Below are 26196 nucleotides of genomic sequence, written 5' to 3'. Positions count from 1 at the left end.
ATTAATCAGTGAAAAAAATTTTTCTTAAATCTCAAGTTTCAATCATTGACTTTTTTTCTTAATAAATCATAAAAATCAATAATAATATAGATTGGTAAGTAAATAGCATTTTATGTTATTACTTTTGAATCATTTCGCTTTTTTAACTTACGGAACGCCATTTTCAAGTATAATTTAAGTATCGACTCATGTAAAAATTTTCTGATATGCTCACATATAAATTTGACATGTTCTGATATGTCTATAAATGATCTGATATCACATATGCCAATATATAATTTTTCGACTAAAAATAGTTTTAAAAATTTCCAATGGAAGGCGCATATGGCTAAATCGTCTCCTAACGAGAGAGTTAACTTTGAATTCTTAAGTGATAAAATATAAATCACATATTTTATTCTTATAAAGAGCTTTTTTGACATAGTTTAATCAACTACTAAACCAATTTTTGGTTAATACGACACATGAATTGACAAACACATTTCTATACAAATTGAAAAATTATAATCTATTATTTATGTATTCTCATTTATGCCCGGATATTTATGACCAAAGCAGATCATATGAAATTTATTCACGGGAACTAACTATTTTTAATCATAACAAACAATCCATGATTTATTGAATGATAGATGATTGAATAATTTCCAGATAAATTCAACGAGTAACAGGGTCACGGGTATTGGGAATATTTCAATCAAAATCAATTAAACAATTGTCGATTTGCGACGTGGCGTTTCTATTTACTAGGAATTCATCAAGCTCTCAACGTGTTTAAGGGATCGTTAGTAATAAATACAAGTATTATACAATCATGATCAGTTAGACAGGTTTATAGCTTGACAATCATTATATATAATTAATACGATTGATTTTAATTTTGATTCAAATAATCTAAAGAAAATGATGAAAGAACTGTTTAAGGAGGCAAAACTTAGGAGCGCACCATTGAAAAAAAAAAAAAAAAACGAGTGTAATATTTAATAGACATTGTTGTAATAATTTAACAAAAATTTTGAAGGAAAAAGTAATCTGGATAGTATTACCAAAAGTTATCATGCTAACACTTCCACGAAAAAATTTGACGAAAAAGGTCTTAATTAATTGGATGACAAAATCGATTATGGATGGAATGGATAAGGACAAATAGAAACGAAAAGGCTGGTAATAAAAATGAGATTAATATAATGAATTGATATACCAATATATAAATTGATATTGTTAAATGTGACGATATATCTAGATGGTTTTCAGCTAGAAAATAGGGCGGTAAAGCTACTAGACGAATATTCACCACGTACGATTTCCACTGGGCGTATCGCATTAGCGCGTGGCTGGGTCGCATTTTACCCTCATGTTCGGCGGGTAGTTTTCAAACCAGCAGGGAGTGAGAAAGGCTGTGCAAAGAGAGTCGAGACTGCTGTGCTAGGGGTGTTTCTATCGGTGAGTGAATGAGTGTGCGAAAAGGACCGAGTGAGGAAGCATGTGTAAATGCACTAGATTGGCGGTCGTACCAATTCACGTACGATTATTTCCAATGACGAAAATAATTTACCTGCTTCACACTCTATTCATCTATTGAGCAATTACACATCGATCTATTGATCTATACGAGCTTATAATTAATCCGCTGCTGCTGAGAGTTAATAGTCACGTCACTCGACGCATTCATTTTTTAATCGATCCAAACTTTCGAGCTTGTGTTACTATACTAACTGATTTTAGATCAAAGGGTTGTAGATATAATGTTGTAAAATTAAATTTGTAATCTATTGAAATATCGTTTATAATCGATGACTGAAAATTATTATTAAACAACTTTTTGTCGAACAACAAAACATAAATTTTATAATAACTTTTAAATATTTTGTAGAAAATGTGCACTTCAATTATCATAGGTAAATTGGTAAATTGATAAATGTAACTTTACCAAATACATGGTGTGTTATTCTATATATTTCAGAATTTTATATTATTTATTGAATATAAAAATATCAACTTTAAAGCTTTGACATGATCCATTCAATTTTAAATTATTCACTTCAAATAAATAGTTTTGGTATTCACAATTTTTTAAAATAAAAGATTGATAATTCACGGATACATATACCGTCAATCGTTATCAAAAATATACTTACATTTTTTATTGGAATAGATTTATAGTAAATAGAATAAAACGGTTCAAATGAACTTAATTTCATTATTAAAACAAAATTTATCACGCCTATCAAATTATAAAAGTGTCATACTGTGACATCACAAGGAAGGGTCTGATAGAAGTGTGACAAAATGTGACGCAAGGGAAGAACTCAAAGTTTAAAAAATCTTTTGATATAACATAGGACCCCTAATCTTGGATTTTTAATGAAACGAGATATATCAAATCAACGTAATTTAAAATACTTTATGCTATTTCTCGTTAAAGATGATCAGCGATAGTTTTTTGACGTAAAATTAAAAGTTATAAATTAAGAATGTATTCTTATATCTAAATTAAATTTTTTATCAACCTAAAGTGTAAACTTTTTTCTTACAAGACAAATTTGACAAATTCTTCATCATCCACATATATACTATTAAAAAAATCAATTTTATTCGATGAAAAAAAAATCTTGAACCAAAAACATTATTTTGGAGAGTTTGATTATTTTGAATCAAAATTCTCTAATCAAGTAAAATTTGCTTTAACCAAGAAAAATTTTCATGTTCAAGAACTTTTCTGTTTCATTAATATAATCAAACTTTCAAAAATGATGTTTTTTGTACAAGATTCTTTCTCTTACATAAACAAAGTTAATTTTTTTTTATCACTGCATACAAGTTTCCACAAACTGAAACATGTTAAAAGCTTCTTTTCAGAATATTTAGTTCGTTAGTTGGTGCATCAGGAATAGCGTGCGATCGAGGACGGAGATACACTTTTGGAATCCCTTTGCTCCTGCTCACATCTGAATCAGTAAGAGTTGAGGTTTCGTGAGGTCTTTTAACCTTTACTTTATGAGATGAGATCACGGTTGTAATGTTATTTAGCTTCAGCTTCACTTTTTTTCACAGATTCGTGTAGTCTTTTGAGTAAACTGCATCTCGTTTTCGGTGCAGTAAATAAATTTATTCATTTTTTATTCTCAAATATTTTGGAAGGTTTGAAATATATCGGAGCTAGGTACAGTATTTTAGTTGGGAAAGTGGCTCAGCTGAAAGAATTTTTAGAATTGATACTCAACTCAGCTCGTATTGAATATTCGGTTTTAACAAAGAAGTACGCCCACGTGAGCGATCGGCCGGAACAATCGAGCCGTTAGGAGACTACTCGTAGTTGTGTACTTTAACATGTATGTACACAGTGTGTAGTTAAGTATAAGTGTAGATGTATAGTGGTGTACAAAGATATTTGCACAGAGAGAGTGCAACGTACAACGGATCGTTTGTGAAGCTGGTGAGAAGCCTACGGCGAAACACGCTCTCTATACTATAAGACAGAGTTTTAGTTGAGTCTTGAAAGCTGAAAGACGAATCGATCAGTTGCCAAGCATGACTTTGCATAACCAAAACTATAATAATAATGACAATAATAACTACTCATACTAACGTCCTCATTGAATGCGTTATGGGACAATAATAACAATCATTTTTGCCCATTAATTTATAAGTTACTTTCTTTTTTTTTGAAATTTATATTTTGTGTATCATAAAATTCATTTTTGTGGAGTATAATCTCGGAATAAAAGGTAAAGGATTTAAATTACTTGTTACTTTACACTTTTAATTACATTAATTATGAAAAACCTGGAAAACTGTCGAGACTGCAGGCAATCTTAAAATTTTTCACTACATTTGAACTAAAACCGCTCAAAAAGTTGCTTCAAAATTTTTTTTTTTAATTTCTTAACTGCGTACCTTTTTTTTAAGGACTAAAATCATATTTATGATCTTCAATCAATTGATTAATAAATTTAGAAGCTATTTTTAAAAAAGTAAAAAAAATTTGTAATTTTTTAACGCGGGAAGTTAAAAATCTTTTTTAAGTTTAAGAGAAAAATTTTTAGAAATGACAATTACATCAATTGAAACTATACAGTATTATTATTTTAAATTTAATTGTGATACAAAATCATTTACAAAAAAAAAGAAAATGATTGATGTGAGAATAAGTTTTCTTAAGTTAAATTAAATAAATATTCAGAAATACTAGTAAAAAAATATTTTTTGAAGCCAAAAAAATTTTTTTATCTGAAAAACATTCCAATTTCGGATATAACTTTATTTTTTGTATATTTATATTTATATTTTTGTCAAAGTAAATCAATTTTACTAGTAATCTAATTGATATTCATGTCAAAGCTCAATTAACAATAAAACCATGATCTTCCTCATGACTTTTAACGAACAATTTACATACTTATTTAATAAAATATCACTATGTCGTAAAATAAGATTAGTTAAGCGAATGATTTAATTGAGTGTAGAGACACCGAAAACAAAAAAAAAAAGTGTAAAACAATTTAAAAAATGGCGATTGAAAATACGCAATGAATAATTGATGATTGAAAACAGGTGAACGTCAAAGTGTAGCTGACAAGTCAAAAGAAATAATAAAATGGGAAAATGTGTATACACTATACATGCACAAATACGTTTTTTATGCACCCTAGTTTTTCAGAGCCGTTTGAAGTCTCGTGTGACATACGGGAAAAGACTGTTGAATGTCGGATAGTAGTTCGGAAAGGAAAGGCGGAAACTGGAGAGAAAAGTAAAAGAAACAAAAAAAAATAAAGTAAAGCGAAAAATGTCGGAGTTAAAGTAACGCGGGAGCGAGAAAAAAGACTCAGAGGGTGAGTCTGTGTAGGATATGTAGGATAGCAGTCGGGATATATTTGCTGGCGCACAGCACGGACGAGGACGAGCCGGTAAACAACAATGGAATGGAATCACCCCCCACGTATGTGCGGCACGGTAATCGACGTTGGAATATTCATGAGGGAGTCACTGTAACTACAACTACTGACGGCAGAAATCGCATTGCTGGACAGAAGGGCTAAGTGTGGAGGGAATCTCAAACTAGCTCATGTATGTGCTTCTACTAGTACCACTACAGATCAATGTATGTATGTATGTAAGGAGTAAAGGCTAAACTGGAATACACAGGCACATTAACAGAGCTAAACTGGCATCCTGGTTGGTGGTGTTGCATAGGTAGTTATAGTGTGCTGTGCAGGAGACTTTGACCGTGATGTTAATGTGCAAAATGCAACGAGCAACTCGGCTATCGAGCTAGTTTGCGTTTGTGCTCGTTGTCACGTTCATCCTGTCCATGAATAAATCTTATTCGTTATTTATAACCTCATTTATTTATTTGTTTATTTATTGCCTTTATTTATTTATAATTGAAGTACAAATTAGATTAACAGAAGTTAAAAATTCATTGGTTAATGAGTTGCGTTATTTTTAAAAAATTTATCTACTGACAATTAAATGAGATTGCGATAAATGTAAAGGTCATAAAAAATAGTGATAATGATAAGAGAGGAATATTTTTATTTTTAATCTTACATTAATTAAACGCAAAGATGTTTATTCATTTTTATGTAATGATTTATTCGAGTACACTGATAGAAGGATTTAGTACAAAGTACTAAACTGATTTAGTAACAATATTTTTATTCATTTATTTGGAAGAAACAAATATTTTGTACCCATCAATATTATTTGTTATAGTTTAATAAATGATTTCTTTGTATGAACAAAGCATTATTACATGGAAATAAATATTTAGTTCCACCAAATAATATTTAGTAACAGGTACTAAATATTTCTTTGGCAAGTATTGTCGGTAGATGGCTATGCTTTAATTTCAATGTTTATGTGATACATAACCTATTCACTAACTCAGATTATTTTATTCAGCTCGATTTTAGGAGATTCATTAAACCTTTAAAAACACACATACTCCCAATAAATATCTTCTATTTATGTCTTTTCTCAGTGGAATTTAGTTGACATTTTTTAATTTATCTATTATTGATGTGTTAAAAACTTGTTTAATTTTAGATTTTATAAATGTCTCAAACGAAAAAATATAATTTAATGAGATTCTTTTCTTTAAAATACCTTATATTTCTACTTAAAATTATTTATTTTAATTATTTTCATTTATTTTAAGTTAAAAAGTTAGGTTACACGCTAAAATTAGTTAAAAAATTAATTTCTTTGATACCAATAAACGATTTATTGAGTACCAATAAATCATTTGTTAAATACTACCAAATATTTATTTGGTGGAACTAAACGAAAGGTTTGTTACTAAATCATTTAGTATCTGTTACTAAATCTTATTAAATAGAACTAAATCCTTCTATCAGTGTAATTTTTACTTATTTTTGTTCGAATACTAATTAGACTATTAATAACCTAATTTTAAATTGATTACATTAATACGATGGCTGTTCTTACTGCTAATACTTTATCAAGATATTCTTCAGGAAGTACGATTTAAATTCTGAATTCTTATATTTGAACCAAATTCCTAAATTTTCTACTCGTCAGGTTAGAAATAGAATAGAACTTTGAAAAATTAATGGGAGTTTTAAGCGGGAATCGAACCCACATCTTTTGGAGTCTCGCCAAAGGTTTTAAGTCAAACCAGACTTAACTGTACCACTAAGGTAACCCACCATATGTCTGTTTACTTAAACTATACCTAAAAATGGCTTTTCGTAAGTTAAAAGTGCAAATTTCTTTAAGAAAAAAAAATCGAACGTGCATAAAGTATTAAATATTTTAATTTTTTAATGCTTATACCATTTATATAAATAAAAATTTGGATAAAAAATGTAATCACTGAGCTTCTTTTTTTAATTACAGTTTGTAAAGAAATATAAATTTTAAGACTATCATATTTCTCTTTAAAAATTTTTACCTGCAAAGATTTGTTTGTTTATAAAACTAATTATTTCAATTATAAAATGAAAAGACAAACTTTTTATCTTCTTAATTTCTGTTTGCTTTTTGATGACCAAGTTTTATTGTAACGTAGTTTGATCTCGAATAGTTGAAAAGCGGCTAAAATAAATATGAGAGTAAGAAAAGTATAAAAGTGGATGAAATTTTCTAAAAGACACACCAAAGACTGATAGATAATTCTCAGTAAACGGGACAGCATGAGCACAAGGAACGACGCTAATTGTTTCGCTCTCAGGCATAATGGGCTGTTCTTGTAATTAGTGCCGGAAAGTAGAATAGAAACTTACTGGAATAGTCTGCCACCACCGGCACTATTACTACTGCAACATAACCACTACAACTCCTGCCATACCATACTATTATTATTGTTATTATTATTATTACTATGTATTACTATTACTACAAAATAGTGTAGTGTACCAGTCATCTTTAGCGAGAGAAGCGCGACGAAAGGAAAATAAGAGGTAAGCAACAAGACTAAGTCGAAGAACAAGAATAATAATAATAATAACAAGAAAAGAGAAGAATAGTAAAGCTCAAGCTATATAATACAACGCTGTCCTGTATATCAGTGTTATTATTCAGAACAGAGGAAAAATCTTCCGAGAGCCATCATCTCACACTCGTATCCTTTCCCTGATCCTTTTTTGTGTATTCCCTTAATGTAACCATCACAACCAAACACAATTCTCGATCCCATCTTGTATCTTGTAGCTTGTATATTACTACAGAATTATTACGGTGCCTCAAAGTTGTTTGCAAACTGCTTTCAATTCCTACCTGTCCATCACAGGCACAAGTACTAATATATATGCCATGGGTAATATTAATGTATGTGTATATGCTGAGCGTAAGCTGCACAGCAGAGTGTATAATAGTGTAGTGAACTTTGAGGAAGCAAATGAGATTAATTAAATAAACGATGACAAAGGGGGCCACTGTATACACACACTGAACATAAAATAGGGGCCATCAACGATAGTAATGTATATCACACACAGATTTATATTATTTCGGTGCAATAGACACTGGCCACATGCCAAATAGTCAATAATAGAGACTGCAATCTAAATTTTACTGATTTTACTTTACAAATCCTTTTATTTATATCTCCGCTACTCTTTTTTAATCATTTTTTACTATAAGTTTTAATTATGCTCGTTGAACCGCTGGTATTTTATCTAAATAGTTTTTTACTGAGAAATTTAAGTTGAAGTTTTTGAAGATTTAGTTCTCAGAAAAATTTTGAGAATGTTTTGAAAAAATTTTTTAATTTATTTTAAACTTTAAACACCAAGCTAAATTTTTTTTTTTTTTTGTAAAATTTTAATAAAACTCTTATCGCACTGATAAAAAAGTTTTTGAACCAAAAAAATCATTTTGAATTTTATCAAGTCGAAAAATTCTTAAATTGACTAAAATTTATTTTGATCAAGAAAAATATCTAAGTTCAAGATTTTTTTACTTAATTTAGAACAATGAAACTCGTCAAAATAATTTTTGATTTATAAGTTTTTTCATTCAAAAATTCAGAAATGTTAACCAAAGTTATAAATCATAAATATTATTTATACGTAGCAATTTTTACAATACAACCTTAAAAAATTCTCTTTGACGTAAAAAATAATAAATACAACGAGTATATACTTCTTATCGTGACTAGAATCGATAGAGTTCTGTATCGTATTGATGAAGGAATAATATGAATAAAAGAGAAGGAGAGCTTTAGCGAAAGAATGTCGAACAAAGTTGATCAATCAATCACCGGTGTTCGACAAGCAAACGAAAACGAGTGCATAAATGATTTATTACCAACTGTAATAAGTGTGTATCAATCTTATCGCACGATTTAAACGTTTAATGTAATACACACTGTTGTATAACGGATTATTACACCGGTAAATATTTTTTTCCGCTTCCACACGATCTTCGTATCTTGTATTATCATTATAATTATTATTATTATCATAATCATCATCAATATTATTTCCATTATTACAAAAGGAATTAATCGTATACCGTGCAAGTGGCCTTGCTTATCGTCAGTGTGCATATAGAGACACTTTACTTAGACGATTGATCAACCTCTTTTGCACTAGACTGCACTGCACTAATGATAATCTGTACGTTAGTCTGTAATAGCATTGAGCATTGAGTAGCTTACATATATATAATATATACATACGTACAAACATTGCGTTGACGAAAATACCATGCGTGCAAATACGAGACAAGACACTGTACACACGACATGTATATGTACTTGAGTCAAAACGTCGCGCACGCGCATTTACCGTATTTTATTATCATAGTCATACATTCTTGATAGATATAATTCTATCCAAAAAAAAAAAAATTTTACACGATTATCAGACTCGTGAAACTCAACCTTGATCCGAATAACATCGCAAGGTCGTGGACGAATTATATTATTTGAGATCATTATGTTATTTTATTTTATTTTATGACTATGCAAACATTTAGATTCTTTTTTACTGGTATAAATTTGAATTTTTCTATCAATTTTTGTTCAGGAAGTAAATGTGTGATTTGACGTAGTATAAAGTATCTATTTAACATTGGCTAACAGCTACATGTATTTTTAGTTTAATCATAACTTTGTAATTAATTGGGTCACGTTGAATTTTTTTTTTTAGATCAAAATATTTACTTTCACCCGGTGATTTTTTTTAATATACGAAGGCAATTTTTCGACAAAAAATTAAAAAATGTGTCAATGTTAAAAATACCCATCCTTTGAATTTATTATTTAATTTAACACTTGAGTTAGACCAATTAAAATAAAAAAAATTAATTCGTACGTATTTAAACTACACAGAAAGAAAGGTTCACTTGAGCCAAGAAAATATTTTTCTTCATGATTATTTACTTGGGCGAAAAAAAAATTTTTTTTTGACACAAGAAAATTCACTTATTCCAACAAATCAATTCCCTTGCTTTAAGAAATACGTTTCTGGATCCAAGACAATTTATTTAAGTCAAGAAAATTTTCTTGTTTTGAGAAAATTTTTCTCTTGCTCCAAAAAATAAAATATCTTGATAGTAAATTTTCATTAATATTTCTATTGACTAACATGTCAAATGGGAAGATCAAATAATATTGAATCATTTTTTTTTCCATTCAATATGTATAATTGCGCGCTAAAATAATCTAAAATGGGTATTAAATATTCAAGAGAAAAATTTTCTCAAAATGAGAAAATTTTTTTCTCAGCTGAAGTAGGTGACGCTGCTTCCCTAAAGTATCTAAGAATCTTGATCAAATATAAAAATTTCTTGTATCAAGTATTTATGATAATTTGAATTAAAAAAAAATTACTTCCACCAAGAATAGAATTTCAAGAAAAATTTTTATTTCGGCCAAGACAACTTCGGTCTTCCTTCGGGCGACCGAAAATTTACTTGAGCCAAGAATTTTGTTCTCCAGTCAAGAAATCTTTCTTTCTGTGTACGTATAAAAAAAAAAGCTGATCTTTATTTCGAAAAAAAAAAATCTTGAACCAAAAAAAAATAATTTTGAGGAGCTTTATCATCTTGTTGTTCAAAACGAAATTAAAAGATTTTATAAAGTTATCTTACGAGCTTGAATTTTTGATCTTGAATTTTTTGAACTAAAAATTTATAATTTGATTGTTTTATCTAAAAATATGTTAATAAGAAAATCAACAATTTAAATTACATAATCATTTTGTCTTCATCATAAAAGCTTTAATATTTAATTACAAAGTTGTAATTAGCTGCTTCAATATTGGATTAATGCTCTATTAAATAATCTCGTACATTGTACATATTTAAGTTCTTAATAAATCTCGTAATCTGAAATTCAGAATTTATAAGCTCGGTTATCTCGATTAATTATTTATTATTCATTAGAGGCGATAATGATTTTGTGTAGATTTATTTACCAAAGAAATAAAAAGATGTTATTTCAGTTATCTTTCAATAAAAATGGAATTTAGATGTTTATGATGGCAGTGACGAATCGTTAGTATGGCATATGCGTCGTATCGGTACAGTGTAAATTGACGCTTCCGCGTCGAGCTGCTACGATAACGCGAGTCGACACGCAAGGAGAAAGCGAAAGCGGAGACGTGACTGACACGTAACAGAATCGAGCCCACACGAGCTTTGCTGATGTGAGACTCTATACTACTTTATGTACTCATATATAGTCTGTACTCTGTGCTCTGTTGAGTATATAGAGGTGTTTTGCTCTTGGATTATGTTTTAGTGGGAGGAAAAGTAAAAGGAGAACCACGTAGAAGGTAAAGGAGTATTACATCGAATAAACCAACGCAAAGTGAATAGAACCGAAGATAAATGTGGATGGAAGCGGAAACCTTCTTTACATATTACTTAAACTTGCTAACTCTCAACTTTGCACCTGTTTCATCGCGTGAATTTTCTGATTGCTTTGTTTTCTTTTCTTCAAGTATCCTTGTTTATTTTTGCCCTTTTATAAACGTTGTAGTTATTTTTTTAACAAATTAATTAATCAGTTTATCAAAAATCTGGTTCTAAGTTGAAATCTTTTTCAATATTGATAAAAATAAATTAATATCATGAATGTGATTGCAGCAGATTCTGAATGACTTTTTTCAAATTTTTAATTAATTTCATGCGATAAAAATAACAATAAAAAAATTTTTGTCTGGAAATTTTACACTCTTTAAATATCGAAAATTTTCATACTGAAGAAAAAATTTGATATTCGAAAAAAATATTAATTTCAAAATTTGACTTTTGTTTCGAGGTATTCAGTTCGAATTAATTTTAAAAAATTCACTTACGAATTAAAAAAATAAAATTCAAGGATAAAACGAAAAAAGTTCTTCATTTAAGAATTTTACTAATTTCATAAAACATTTTACTACACAGTAAAAATTTTTTCGTCAAATTTAACACGGAAATTTGTGTTAATGACTTTTACACAATTTGTGTTGAATCAATACTCTATTGTGTTGAATCAACATGCTAAAATGTTGAATTCTACACACTAAAATGTTAAATTCTACACAAACATTTTTACACTTTACACAATGACGAAAAATTTTTACTGTGTATTTTTAAAGAATATAATCTGTAATTCAATCAAAAATGTCTTTTTTGAGGATTAAAATGCACTGTAAAATTCATTAAAAATAACACCACCTTATTTCAGATGTACCAATAGTCTTTGAATTTCTATTAATTTCTATATCATCAAAAATAAATTTGAAATACGGTTCAAAATGGATTCAAATAATATAAATTTGATTTTTTTTGCTATTTTGAATAAAGAAATTTTTTCTTGAACCGAGAATATAAAATTCTGAAAGGAGAACGAATTTATTAATAGTTTTGGAAAATTGTATTTTTGATTGCATCTTATGATGATGAAATCCTTTTGATCAAAGACGTATAATTAGTAATGCTTAATAAAAAAAAAATATATATATTTTCAAGACAAAAAATTCTTGAATCAACCCATAAACTTATCTTAAAAATAATTTTGTTTTTAGATAAAAAATATTCTCTTTAATCAACTTATTTTTGTTCAGTGCAAGAGCTTTTAAATTACTCATTTTAATTTCAAATCATCAATCAATTGCTGTATTAACTAACTGAAAGTACTTCACACAAATTCTTCATTATCAAAAGCTAAATTAAATGAAAGTAAAATATATAGTCTGAGCATCTGATACTTGTTTGACAGCAAAGTTAAGCCTTCTAATTTGATAACATAGTTTAGTGTTTTTAACCAAAACCCAGGAGTGAAAAGTTTACAGAGAACTGCATTTGAGTGACCCGGTTAGTTATAGAGTTTTAAATACACACTAGAGTGTGCAATGTAATTAATTAGTAATTAAAGAGTTGCTGCAGCTATGAATAGTGTTCTGGCTGACTAGCAGAACAGCGACGAATCATTAAAACTAAGTGACATTCGATAGATTAGAAAATTTATTCGATGAATACCTTTAAAAGTTAAGCGAGATTTAAATTAAATTTACCTGTTCTACGTGCCCCCCAAACTCGGTCAAACTTGACGAATCAAATGGTAAGAACTCGCCAGGGAGTTGAATGGTCTCTCATCTCTTCTTTCAACCGAGTAAGTTGTCTCTATCTTACCTGAAACAAAACGAAAATATTCATGTTTAAAATTATGAATTTAATAAATGAATAAGCAAGCAAGTTTAGAAGTTTTATGCGCAAATTAAATAAAAGGAAAAAAGATCCTGGAAGAATCGCGTGTTTATTATAAAAGTTTTCACCAGCGTAAAGAAGCAAAAGATAAAAGGATCCCAAGTAGAGATTAATCAAACACGAAACCCAATGATGGGGCGCCAGTCAAAAGCTTTTTATTTCTGCGCCGTTTTATTTATTTTTTTTTTTTTTGGCTGCTGTACTGCATGAAAGTACCAAAAGGATGTATAGAGTGGCTGTGTGGTCGTTACGAGAGTTTTACTTCTGAAACTATAAACTGAATAGCCATTATTCGGGTCGGGTCAAACTTTTACTTTTTTCCAATCGAACGATCGATTAAACACTGGCATTGTACTCCCTGAGTTTCGCTTACTCTGTTTACTTTTTGCTAAAGATTCATCTCTTTATTCTTACATCGCTTTCGACAACTAAAATTACCGTGGAGAACAAAACTTTTTTAATTATAAATTGTTGAACTTAAATTTTAAGTTACAGTAAAGCTCGTAAGTCATGTCTAAGATAATTATAATTATCTGTCATCAGACAAATAATTATTTGTCATCAACTGACATTATTTGTAACTTTACATATTATAAACTAGATGTTCTTCAAAATAAATGATTAATTTTCTATAAGTTTTTTAATTGATGAAAAAATCATAAAAAAATGATATGAGACCATTTTTGTTGCTTTCGAGTTGATAGATTTGAATTGTCTTAAAAATTGCACTTATAATTTGGTAATATTTAATTTCACGGTCACCTGGTATTTTTGGTATAAAAAATCACCAATTACACTGATAAAAAAATTAACTTGACTCAAGAGTCAAAATCTTGAACCAAGAATACCATTTTAAAGAAAATGATTTTTTTGAGTCAAGAAATTATTCTTGATTTAAGTAAATTTTTCTTGTCTCAAGAATTTATTCTCTTGACTCAAGAAAATCATTTTATTCAAAATGGTATTCTTGGTTCAAGATTTTGGTTCTTGAGTCAACTTAATTTTTTTATTAGTGTAACAATAGGGACTTTTAGTATTTTTTTCTGAATTTTGAGTGAAAAAATATACTACTTTCAGAAAATCAATTGTTCAATTTTTTGTCATTTTTTCAAAAAAAAAAATCATTGGCATTTTATTTTTAATTTTATTAAAATGATTTTTGAAGAACTTTAAAAAAAAATTTCAAGTACCATTTTTATAATTTATAATTTATAGAAATTAAAAAAAAAAATTTAATTAATTTTACATTACTGCTGTAATTTGATGTTTCGAAACAATAATTTCATAAGAGACTTTTTCGAGTAAGTTGATTCTCCTTTGAAACTTTGTAAAAATATTTAATAATCAAGATTTTATAAATACATTATCAATTACTTTGCTTTCAAAAGCTTTAATACTCCTGAAGCATACTATTACACTTGATAACTTCTCTTCTATCCGTATCAAAGTTAAAGAGAATCAATAACAAGCCGCAAGTATGAGTAATGATTGATTATAAATCACTTCTTAAAAAAAGATGAATGGCTTAATAAATAAGCTTCATTTTTCCTGAATAGAAATTATCAATCCATTTTATCACCCATGAAAAGAATAGATTTCACTATTGCTAGAATTATATTAATTTCCTTTGACTGTGAGATTTTTCTTTTCTTTCGAGCGAGTAAATATCCAATGAAACCATATGTTTGTTGTCAACTTAAATGACAAAAGCTACATCTCTGTCTCGAGAGAAGTAAAGCTTGAGGATTTATTCGGTTATTTGGGTCGCGTGCAAATAAATAAAATAAATTTCTGGGACAATGAGCAAACAAATTGGAAGTGCTTTTTAAAAAGACGTCGGAAGCGATGAAAAGTGAGACATCCTTGTAACGTCGTGAGACGTTTTTCTAGAGTTTTAAAAGAATTCTCAAGTTAACTTTTGTTTAACTTTTTAACTTCGAGAGTTAACTCTTTTTTCTTTCATTATTCAAGAATTTTATTTTTCCCTCGACGGGGACTTTCGGTAACTCCGCGCCGTCGAGACGCCGGAAATAGACCGTAGACCAAGTAGAGTCGATGACACGGATCGATTGAGATTAAATCACCATGCCGGACGAGAGAGAGTTTCACGCGAATCGATCGATTAGCGGGACATTCAACTCCCACTATCGTGATTACTGTTCTCATTGCTGTCCCGAGTCCCGACCTGATGGCTAGTTTGCTGTCTCTAGTTTCTAGTTCCTATACTTGTGTTTAGTTGTCTGTATAGTCCAGTAGATGGTAGATGGCCAAGAACATCTCCATATCCGCCCCTGCATCACCTAATCGTGCCACGTTTATCCCACACCCGACTATTTGGTGACTGCCGTATTTTATGCGACATAATTAACGTCGATACGTTAACGGGACGCCAGATGTCACTTGATTAAATCCTTTCCGAGTCACCTTATGGTTGGTTCTCACACTTTAACCCTATAATGCTTTCTTTACACAATAGCTCCGTAATTGGATTTATGGAAGGCATGAATTACTTTGGTGGGATAAATTATTGGTCATGGTACTTTATGAAATTAGTTTGGTGAATTCATACGTGCAAATAATTACTTGAATAATCAAGATATTTCGTATGAGGAAAAAATAGTCCTCCATGAAAAACTTTAGTTTCAATTTTTATTTGAAAGCTCAGAGTTTAATTTTGAAGCCTTTTTCGTCATCCAAATGTATCGTTGATAAGAATATTCAAAAATTTCAATACTACGCTTGAATGTTTATGTTGATCATATTTCAGAAAGTAAAAGCGCCTAAACCAGCCATAATTTATAGCTAAATTTGTCATTAAAGACAAATTTGGGAACTGGGGAAATAAAGGATAAAGGGGGGGAGGGGGGACCTTACTCAGTAGGAATTTTCGGTAACCGAAAAAATAATTCAGACAGCCCAGACCGGGACTCGAACCCGAATCGTTTGGTTACGCGTCAAAGGCTCTACCAGTTAAGCTATCCGAGACATTGTCCGTAACTACCATTCAGTCACCTAATAAGACCTATCGAGTAATAAACACCACCGTCCATCTTATGGTAAAGAACCATAACAAGGGAAAAATAAAAATCAATTTTTTCGTACCAGTATCTAATTTTCACGATAAACATAAATTACATAAAGAATTATACTTATATAAAGCAAAATTATTAATCGACATATAACCAATTTATACCGAAGAATTTTAAGTTTTTACAAATACTTTTTTCTAAAAAAATTTATATCAATTGCTCCCTTCAGAATGAATTAATACAAAGTATTTTTATTGTACTAAAGAATTTTTGCAAGTATAAATTTTCTTATTTATAGTTTTTTTTTTATCCAAAAAATCTTTCAACACATTTATAACTGTTGATTTATGATCATTTCAACTACTCATTTCATCATAAGAGAAATGTATTTCATGACAACTTTCAATAATTTTTTTCTTAAGAATATGAACAGCTACCTACCCTGAAAATTTACAATAGATTGCTTGAAGCAAAATCTACAAGGACAAAAGTTTTGAGTAGTTGATAAGTATTTGAAAAACGAAGATTTTATCCAACAAATCAATCAAAAAATGCTTTTTATTAATTCTCTAAATATTTTCTTCTTAAAAAGTCTATTATAAATGCAATATGTACTTAAACGTACTCAATATATTAATAATGGAGTGACGTCTCGTAGCTTCTCGTAAATAAAATTTTATCAATTTCCCGAGTATCATTGGATGTCATAAACTTTAAGCATAAATTAAACTTATAAAATTTATGATAGCAACCTTGAAAATAAAAAAATTTTTAAGTAATTTTTATGATAATAATAAAAGAAAAAAAATATATTTATATGTATTAATGTAATTTGCTAAATATATATGACATGGAAGCCTTGAGTGTGTTTTCTTAGCATTACTTCATCGAACGTTACACACTTGAATTGGGTCAGTGAGAAGAAAGCATCGATATAAAAGTAGAATATACAAATTGTAAAAGACATACAAATTTACGGTTATTATTTTTATTTTTATTCCATTGAATAATTTTACCGCGACGTCATATTTATATTCAAATATAACGCATGAATAAAATGATATTTATTGCAAAAAATAATAATTGGAAGATCTTACGAGCCGGCCGAAGGCCGGCGAAGTTGATCTAAATTATCCGAGTGTCTCGCACGAGAGATTACGAAGGTAGTATCACTACTTTTATGTCAATAACCACAAGTTCAGAGCTAAAAAATAAAACACAAGCGCCTCTAGGTTACCATGGCACTTTCCTATAGTTGTTTACTCATTCGTAAAAAGCTAATTCATTTTTTATTTTACCTGAAAAGGGGGTGGGTAAATTTTTATTAGTATATGTGGGTGGGAATCTCTCGTGCGAGACACTCGGATAATTTAGATCAAACTTCGCCGGCCTTCGGCCGGCTCGTAAGATCTTCCAATTATCCTTCGTGTCTCGCACTTCGAGATTACGAAGGTAGCTGTTTAGAGCAAGAATCCTCTGTATATAAGTATTTATTTATTTAAGAAATACAAAGGAAAATGAAAAAATGAATTCATTGTAACTATTATCAAACAAATGTTTGATGAAAACAACAACAATTTAACTCAAAATTATAACTAACTTAGTAGACTGGGTGATAAAACAGACTCTGTGAATGAATTATTTTCAATAGTTATTGGCTGATGATAAAAATCAGCGAAAACTCTTGAGTTTGGAGACCAACCAGCCACTTTTTTAATTTCCGCAATGCTCACACCTCTTGCACATGCTTTCGATGTCGAGGCATGCCGCGTAGAATGCGCAGTGTATCTCTTATCCACTCCTAAAGTGACCAACGTCGATCTGATCCAACGACTGATTGTTTCACTTTTTACTGCCTTATGGGGCTTGTTAAAAGAAACAAATAATGAGTCAATGTTTCCTCGCAGGGTTTTTGTCATCACTAGGTACTGGTTTAAAGTATGTGCAATACACAGCTCAGGTTTATCACGGAAAAAAGGGATCTTCAATACTGGTTGCGGAGCCCCCGGCCGAGAAGTTTTAATTCTATCAGAAATACGTACTTCAATTTTTCTTTCTGAAGCAATGATGTTAGAAATTTTAATTAACGAAAACGTTTGAGAGCGATGGGCGGTACCCAAGGCTAATAACAACACTAATTTTTTCGTTAGTTTCTCTAAAGATAACTCCTCTAATGGAAACCACGTTGCCAACTTATCTAAAACTGGATCCACATCCCACGTGGACTCATATTTGGGTAAGCTGGGCCTTATCTTTGAAGATCCTTTAATGAATCGACTTATCAGTTGATTATTTGTGACATCCTCCGCTGATATTAATGACAGTGCTGCTCTCGCAGAGTTAAGCGTACTATATCCAACACCATCATCAAATCTTTCCGAAAGAAACTTCAAAATCTTTGCCACTGACACAACATACGGATCCTCATCATTCTGTCCATTCCATCGCCACCAAAGTTTTAGAGTCCCATTATAATTTTTTAATGTTGACTCTGTTAAAGAAGCGATTGAAATATCAATTGCTTCTCTAGGTGTACCCTTTATCAATAATGCTTGGCAGATAACTTGGCGGCAACCAGGATAAGTTTCTTCGCTAGAGGATGTTGGCGGGATCTACAAGGAGAAACCAAGATGTTAGGATCTGCTTCAAACAGAACCCACTTCCCTACTGCTAATTTTTGGAAGGTTGGGAACCAGACCTGAGTAGGCCAGTGAGGTACCACTAGTACCCCTTCTGCCTTATCATCTTTAATTTTTTTAATTACTCGGGTTATTATAGAGAAAGGAGGAAAAGCGAAAAACATCCAATCAGTCCAGCTGATTGTGAAGGCATCGAAGGCAAATGCCCCTGGGTCTCTTTTCCACGAGCAATAGACTGCGCACTTGGTGTTGATTCGCGAAGCAAATAAATCGATTTCTAGTTTCCCGAAATTCTCCGTAATTACTTCAAAAGCATAATCCGCTAATTCCCACTCAGCATCCGAGTTATCGATTCGCGAAGAACGATCAGCTTCGACATTCTCCTCTGAAGGAATATAAGTAGCGTAGACCCATAACCGACGGACCTCGCACCAATCCCACAGCTCACATGCTAACTCATGAAGACCAGAGAACCGAACGCCTCCCATTTTATTGATGTAGGCCAACGTTGTAGTGTTGTCCACCATGAGTAAAATGTCTAGATCTCTTAAATCAGCTGCAAAACATTTCAAGGCTAGCAAAGCCGCCTTAAGCTCCAAATGATTTATATGAAGACTCCTTTCCTGTTGGTCCCACAATCCATTGGCATCTTCACCATTGCAGAAAGCACCCCATCCAGATAAGGAAGCATCCGAATAGATCGTTTTTTCATACCGATTATTTCTAATCTTCCGAGTTGCATTTGGTAGAGATTGCAGCCACCAATCCCAGTCTCTTATGGTAAACTTAGGCACTGACATAATAGCATCAAAACAACCCTTACTTCTATTTAATGCCTGGATCTTTGCTCTTTCAAATAATCTGCAATGTAACAAGCTGTATTCAACTGCTGGACAACAAGCTACCAACGACCCAACAACTTTCGCAAAATCACGGATCTTCATACGCCCTTTCTTTTAAGAGACTCAATCTGGTTTCGTACTGCGATCTTCTTCTCATGCGGAAGCTCTACCTTCATAGAAACTGAGTCCAAAATAAACCCCAAATATTTACATTTCCTTTCGGGCACCAATTTGGACTTTTCATAATTAACAATAAATCCTAACCTCTCCAGCAAGACAATAGTTTGAGTTAAATTTTCGCTGCATTCTCTAATCGACTGACCCAAGCACAAGAAATCATCCAAGTACACAACCGAGAGCCAACCGTTGCAACGCAGGGAATTTATAACAGGTTTTAATAATTTTGTAAAAGTCAATGGACACGTACACAGACCAAAAGGTAAGCACACGAACTCGAAAATTTTTTCATTATACAAGAATCTCAAAAACTTGCAATGTGGTTTCCATACAGGAATCAGGAAATAGGCGTCTTTTAGATCAATCGTTCCCATGAAAATACCTTGTTCTAATAGGCTGCAAGCTGATCTAAGATCCTCGAGTTTAAAATGTTCTGCAGCAATAAAAGTATTTAACTTTTTCAAGTTCAGAATAAATCTCTGCTGACCATCAGATTTAGGAACTAGAAAAAACGAAGAAAGAAACTGATCTGGAACTTCCTCAGCTTCCACAATCGCTCCTATTGAAAGTAGCCTATCAATTTCTGATTGAATGTATGCCGATTCCTGCTCCGACCAATTTCTAGACGGTGGAGGATTAATTTGAAAGGGGGTTGATTCAAAGGGTATTTTATACCCTTTCACAGTCTGGATGATAAACTTGTCCTTAGTGATCGATTCCCAAACCTTTACAAAATGTTTAAGACGACCCGCAAAAATACTTACGACGTCCTGCTGGACTAACGGTTCTGAGAACGCTGATTTTGTTGTCGATATTGACTCGACTTCGGGTAAGTTGATTGCTTGGGTGGAAATCTGGAAGTCAGTGGTTTTTTCAAGACTGATGTTCTCCCGCCCGTCTGAGTCACTGACTTCTTCTGGCTCGACGAGCCCTTCACGTTTAAAGGACCAGGTGATACAAAAGTTTTCTTAACTGGAGCCGACTTCATCTCCTCACCAACCTTCCCAATAGCCTTAATCTCTTTCACTTTATCCACCAGCTTCTCTCCGAACAAGTAACTATCTGTTACTCTTTTTTCAAGAGCAGTAGCCCACTGCTTGGACAAAGTAGGCAGGATGCAAGCCTTACGTGCTACTGTTTGAGATTTATGAATTTCGATTAGCAACTTCGCAGCGTCCCAGATCTGCTCTAATCTTTTCATACTTTCTGCATCCCTCAGTGGTGCCAACGACTCGATTGCCGGAGCCAACGCTGCTAAAGCAGATCCTGCCAATTTCTGTGTTGCTCCAAAATATTTGTCTCTTTTTAGAGCCGATTCTTTCAGATTTACCGCCACCTCATCATTTAGAATCGGTGGTTCGAATGAAAGCTTACCCTTCCTAGGGTATTTTTCCATAAGGGAATCCTTCACCTCTTTTTTAAGACCTTCTGACAAGTATTTTTTCCAACGCATAGCGACACTAGAGTGTAAGATCAACTCAGGCTCTTTTTGCGCAGGATCTTCCCCAAAGATACGAAGACCATCTGCATCTAATTCCCATGGAATCTCGTCTGCAGCCGATGTAACAGAATCTTTTACATTTCCCGCAGAAGGACCTCCTACTTCTGTAGATCCGTCTTTTGATTCTCAGTTTCCTCGGTGGGAGGATCCAGATCTATAATCTGGGATTTTCGGAATCAACATGTTGTTTTGCCGCAGGATCCTGCTCCGGTTCTTTGGTCTCTGCAGACAAATTAAAACAAATTAATTTCGATACCAATCGCAGTTCATTTGTTTAATTTGTTAAAGAAAAACAAACACGGTTAATTTGTTTATTTTACTCCAAACTTATCTCTCGGATAAGACAGAGTAATTTAATCTCTACTTAACCTTTCAGGTAAAGTCTGATTAGCATGTATGACTTATTTTACCTCACGGGCAAAACAAATCTTTCATAGAAAAATATATAAATATTCTAAATTGAATAATATTACTCGCCTCACGGGCATGAAGGCATATTTATTGCATAAGGAAAAAACGTCACCATTTCGAACATTTCGTGTGAACGTTTAACCATAGCCAAAACCATTTCAAATTACCTTCAATAACTGGTGTGTCTGTATTAAGCATCTCCAACTCTGGAGCCTCTCGTGATAAGATGGCTTCTCTTATCGCAGCAAAACCCGTTGCGATTTCTTCCATCCTATCTTCTAATTTTCGAGTCTTTTAGACGTCCTCTCGCTCGAATGATCACGGCTTCTGGACCTCTTCTTATGACTCCCCATTGTTAATAATATTTATAAAAATAATATTTAAAAATGTTTACTTAATGCACTGACGTGTGGTTTGTCTGACACAAAAGAAACGAATGAGTAAACAACTATAGGAAAGTGCCATGGTAACCTAGAGGCGCTTGTGTTTTATTTTTTAGCTCTGAACTTGTGGTTATTGACATAAAAGTAGTGATACTACCTTCGTAATCTCGAAGTGCGAGACACGAAGGATAATACTAAATTTCTAAAGGTCACGGTGATTTAAAGTCGAGATAAAAATATCTACTGAATCTTCTGAATAAAAAAATAAAAAAAGGAGACTAAGATTTTGTGGATAAATGATAAAGCGTTTAAAATCGGGTCTTGACTATAAAATCTCGAACTGACGGATAAAGAAAGAGATGGGCGGGGGCGAGGAAGGATTCATGTCGGCTTCACTTTCACAATCAGCGGATTGCGCGGTACTTAAGTCCCTCTACTCTCAACTGGTTCCAACTCTTTTTTTTTCTATTAGAATTTATTCATTCTCTCCTTCCCTATAATTTTTCTTGTCTTGTCTTCTAACTCTCTCAGTCTCACTAATATAATGCTAACTCGAGTGCGTTCATTCACCCTACACTAATATAATATAAACGTCGCAAGATTTTCATTTAACGTGTCGTCACTTAACATCCTGAATCCCGCATATTTTATTTTTAAATTAACCGTAAATGTTAATTTATCTCCTACTAAAAGGTGTCTGTCTTTTCCCTCATCCACCAAAATACTAAAATGTTCATATCACTCACACTTGCGTATTCCAGAAATTATGTTCAAGAAAAATAACAAGAGCCTTCGAATATATTTCTAAATTTGTCACTCATGTATCTTTTATACCATCATGATTCATCATGGCGACAAATAGACGTTCATATATGTATGTCTATACTGTACACATACTATACAGGCAAGCATAAAAATAGATGGACCCAAGGAGATAAAAATACCACGCTTATTTTAAAATAACTCCTCTTTGTTTTCCTTTTTTTCTTCATCTAACTATACATATTTTTCTAAGGTCTCACATTATTTAGTAATTGCTACAGGGTCGTATTTTATTGACTCGAAAATTAAGATCTCTAGCGTAAACAAACATCTGCATTACTAATTTAATTAAATTTTTTATCAACAAAACAAACATTTGATTATAAGAATCAAATAATTGCAATGTGTACATGTTTTGAGTAAATAAATCAGTAATAATTGATTTTTCTGGATAATACTCTAAAGTTTGGACAAAAAATCTAAGATTTTATTTTTATCAAAAATTTTTTAATAATTTAAATTATACATTAAAAAAAACTATGCATACTTTTCAAAATTTTTTAATGTTAATTTTTCAACAGAGTTTTTATTTCTTTATCAGAAGATAATTAACATTTTTTTGACAAAAAATTGACTCATTTAATTTTTCTTAGTTAAGAAATTTGATATCGATTAAAAATACGAAGATATTAATCCAAGAATCAGAAACCAAAAGAACAAATATGAAAGCACAATGGTAAGTTTTTTTAAGATAATTTTTTCTCGGTTAAAAACAATTCTTCTCTAAATTTACTTTTCTATCAGTGGGACAAAAAAATATTCCTCTAGAATAAAACACCCTAATGTATACAGAGTAGTTGCAAGAGAAGTGAATATGACGTAAAGTTAGCTCTTACGAGTTGGAGTAGATAAAATAGAGGTCCAGAGAGAAGAAAAGGGAGAGAAACTTTAATCGCGGACAGAATTGTCGCCGTGGGTATTCATTCGCTCGGAGTTGAGTCTAGTCTCGCACGAGTAGAGCTCTTAGCCTTACTTCTTACTTCTATTTGAGAGACGGTCATGACTAGAACATTCATATAATATAATATAAAATGTAATATAATACCACACGAGTGTAATGTTGCGTTTGTACATACAAGTAAGTATATATTCACATGCATAATAGTACAAGTCTGTACAGCGACTTTGGCGCGTGCGAGTGAACAAGGGATACGACTAAAGTCGAGTGACCTCACATGTACTCTATACTACAGCAAGATAGAAAGTGTACAGGTTTTTAAACACAACACTCGGCGCTTGGATGTATTAATTTTTTGTTGGTCTTTGCTTTACTCCTTTACAATCTTATCCTCTACTCTGTACTCGTACAGTACACACTTGACTACTATACATTACATCTTTTCTTATTCGAGGTTCGATTTCATGTATGTACACACGTACTTGCGCTCCAAGTAAATTTTCGTTCTTCCTCCAATCCATTCTCTTTCATTTCATTCGGTCTTATTTAATTTTATTTCTCACTCGCCTTTACGTCTTATACACTCGACATGACGTTCTGTTGCAAACACTTCAAGGGATCGTCGACGTTTTGCTCGCGTCAGCAACGACGGGCAAATATTGGCTAACGGACAACGCTCTTCTGGGTGTACCAAATCGTAATCATTATTCTTTATCCGCCTTTTTCAGATAAGATATCTTTTTTTATCACTTTTCTCACATTTTTATTTGATTGTGTTATTATTATTAGTAACGTCGGGAATTTATTTAACGCGGAAGTTGAGTTGGACTGAAAAGTTAGTTATTTTTTTAAGACAATGGAAAAATTACTATCTTTAGACGGAAAAATAATAAAATTGCCGTGCTATCTCGATTGACTTGCTTTATCGGTGATGTAAGTTCAACAATTGATAGATAGTAATCTCGATGAGAATTAATAACAGTTATTCGTTCGATTAGAGTCATCGATTTGATGTATAGCAATTCCAATACCAGTATTTAAGGTTTAAGTAACTTTAAGTCATGTAATTCACGAAGTATCTATCTATAGATTGTCTGTTTCTGGTTACACATCTTTAAAAAATAACTTTTCCGCTCAGAAAAGAAGGTTTACTTAAATTAAGAAAATTTTTAGAAAGACCTGAGTTGTTCTGCAGCAAGATTAAACTTTATTTTTCGATTTGATAAATACTTTTTTTCAATTAAGAAAATTAGTTCTCTAACAAAAAAAAATTTTTGTGCACTTTTAAACATATAAGTTAACAAATTTACTGAACGTAAGTGTTTAAAATCGCGCCTTTGTCTATTTTTGACTATAACCCATCAAAAAATTAAATAAAGATATTCACAACTAGAATTTTTCAGAATAAAATCAATTTATAAACTTCAAAATTTTTTACTATTGCAGAAATTTTCAATGATTAAATTTTTGTTTTCATAAAATTCATACGGAAGCTATAATTTATCGAATGTTTCAATTTTTATATCTCCAAAATTTGTATCGATAAAAAATTCCGATATTTTTGATAAAATTTTATTGTTGCATTTGTTTCTAAGATTTAAAAATTTTTCTTTTTCTCAAAATATTTCGAAAATTGAACAATTTGAAATTATGAATTTTTTTTAATTTTGAAAACTTTTTTCCTTTTGTGTTGTGATTTAAAAAATAAATTCACGTTAATTTTTTAATTTTTTATGGCCGAAAGTAAACAAATAAAATTCACTTAAACTTTTTCATTTCTATAAATTAACCACAATCACTAGGATTTCCTTAAACCAGAAGTTATAAATAAAAATCCATATGCATAATTATGATGGAAATGAAATTCGAAGAGTGAAAATGAGTGTGGGGTAGTGGTAAAAATAAACAAATATTGACTAGAGTGCCCACAAACGTATAGATAGTATAGAATACTGTAGAGAGACAGAGAGCAATAGAAGAGACGTGGACATGTAATCGACATAATATAAAAATATGAAGAGTGTCTGAGTACGAGTACGAGTAGGAGTACGACGAGTAGAGGTCGATGAAAGAGGAAGTAACGGGCGGAATGAAAAAAGAGGGTTTTGCAGAGAGTTGATGGCCTGGAGGAAATTGAAAGAAGACGCTCAGAGTGATGGCGAAAGAGTAAACGAGTATAGTAGTCATAATAAAGAGCGAGAGAAAAAGAGTGAGAGTGGCAAGTGATGGAGGAGATAGATAAAGAGAGTGGTAGTGCTTTGCTTGGTATACGAATGGAACGTAACGGGCGAGATGTAAAGAGAAGGAAGAGTAGTATGGAGGAAAGCACC

General features: G+C 31.5%; 3 protein-coding genes across 4 annotated transcripts in view; all 3 read right to left on the bottom strand.

Moving 5' to 3' along the window:
• The window catches only part of LOC123273775, a 167953-nt gene that overhangs the window by 71703 nt on the left and 70054 nt on the right, over positions 1–26196 (bottom strand). For both annotated transcript variants that reach the window (XM_044741252.1, XM_044741255.1), the window contains exon 2: positions 12972–13089. The gene's annotated coding sequence lies outside the window, so the exon portion shown is untranslated. The remainder of the gene's footprint in view (positions 1–12971; positions 13090–26196) is intronic.
• LOC123274959 lies at positions 17789–19632 on the bottom strand. Its single transcript, XM_044742780.1, has 2 exons — positions 18892–19632; positions 17789–18805 (listed from the first exon to the last, which is right to left on the bottom strand). The coding sequence occupies exons 1-2, from the start codon at positions 19630–19632 to the stop codon at positions 17789–17791; spliced, it is 1758 nt and encodes a 585-aa protein (XP_044598715.1).
• LOC123274954 lies at positions 19773–22033 on the bottom strand. Its single transcript, XM_044742767.1, has 3 exons — positions 21931–22033; positions 20848–21456; positions 19773–20782 (listed from the first exon to the last, which is right to left on the bottom strand). Exons 1-3 carry the CDS (start codon positions 22031–22033, stop codon positions 19773–19775), a joined length of 1722 nt encoding a protein of 573 aa, XP_044598702.1.

Source organism: Cotesia glomerata, linkage group LG1 (assembly GCF_020080835.1).
Source record: "Cotesia glomerata isolate CgM1 linkage group LG1, MPM_Cglom_v2.3, whole genome shotgun sequence".
NCBI classification, from domain to species: Eukaryota; Metazoa; Arthropoda; class Insecta; order Hymenoptera; family Braconidae; genus Cotesia; species Cotesia glomerata.
Note: the sequence above shows the minus strand (reverse complement) of the source record. Positions and strands in the feature narration are given on the sequence as shown.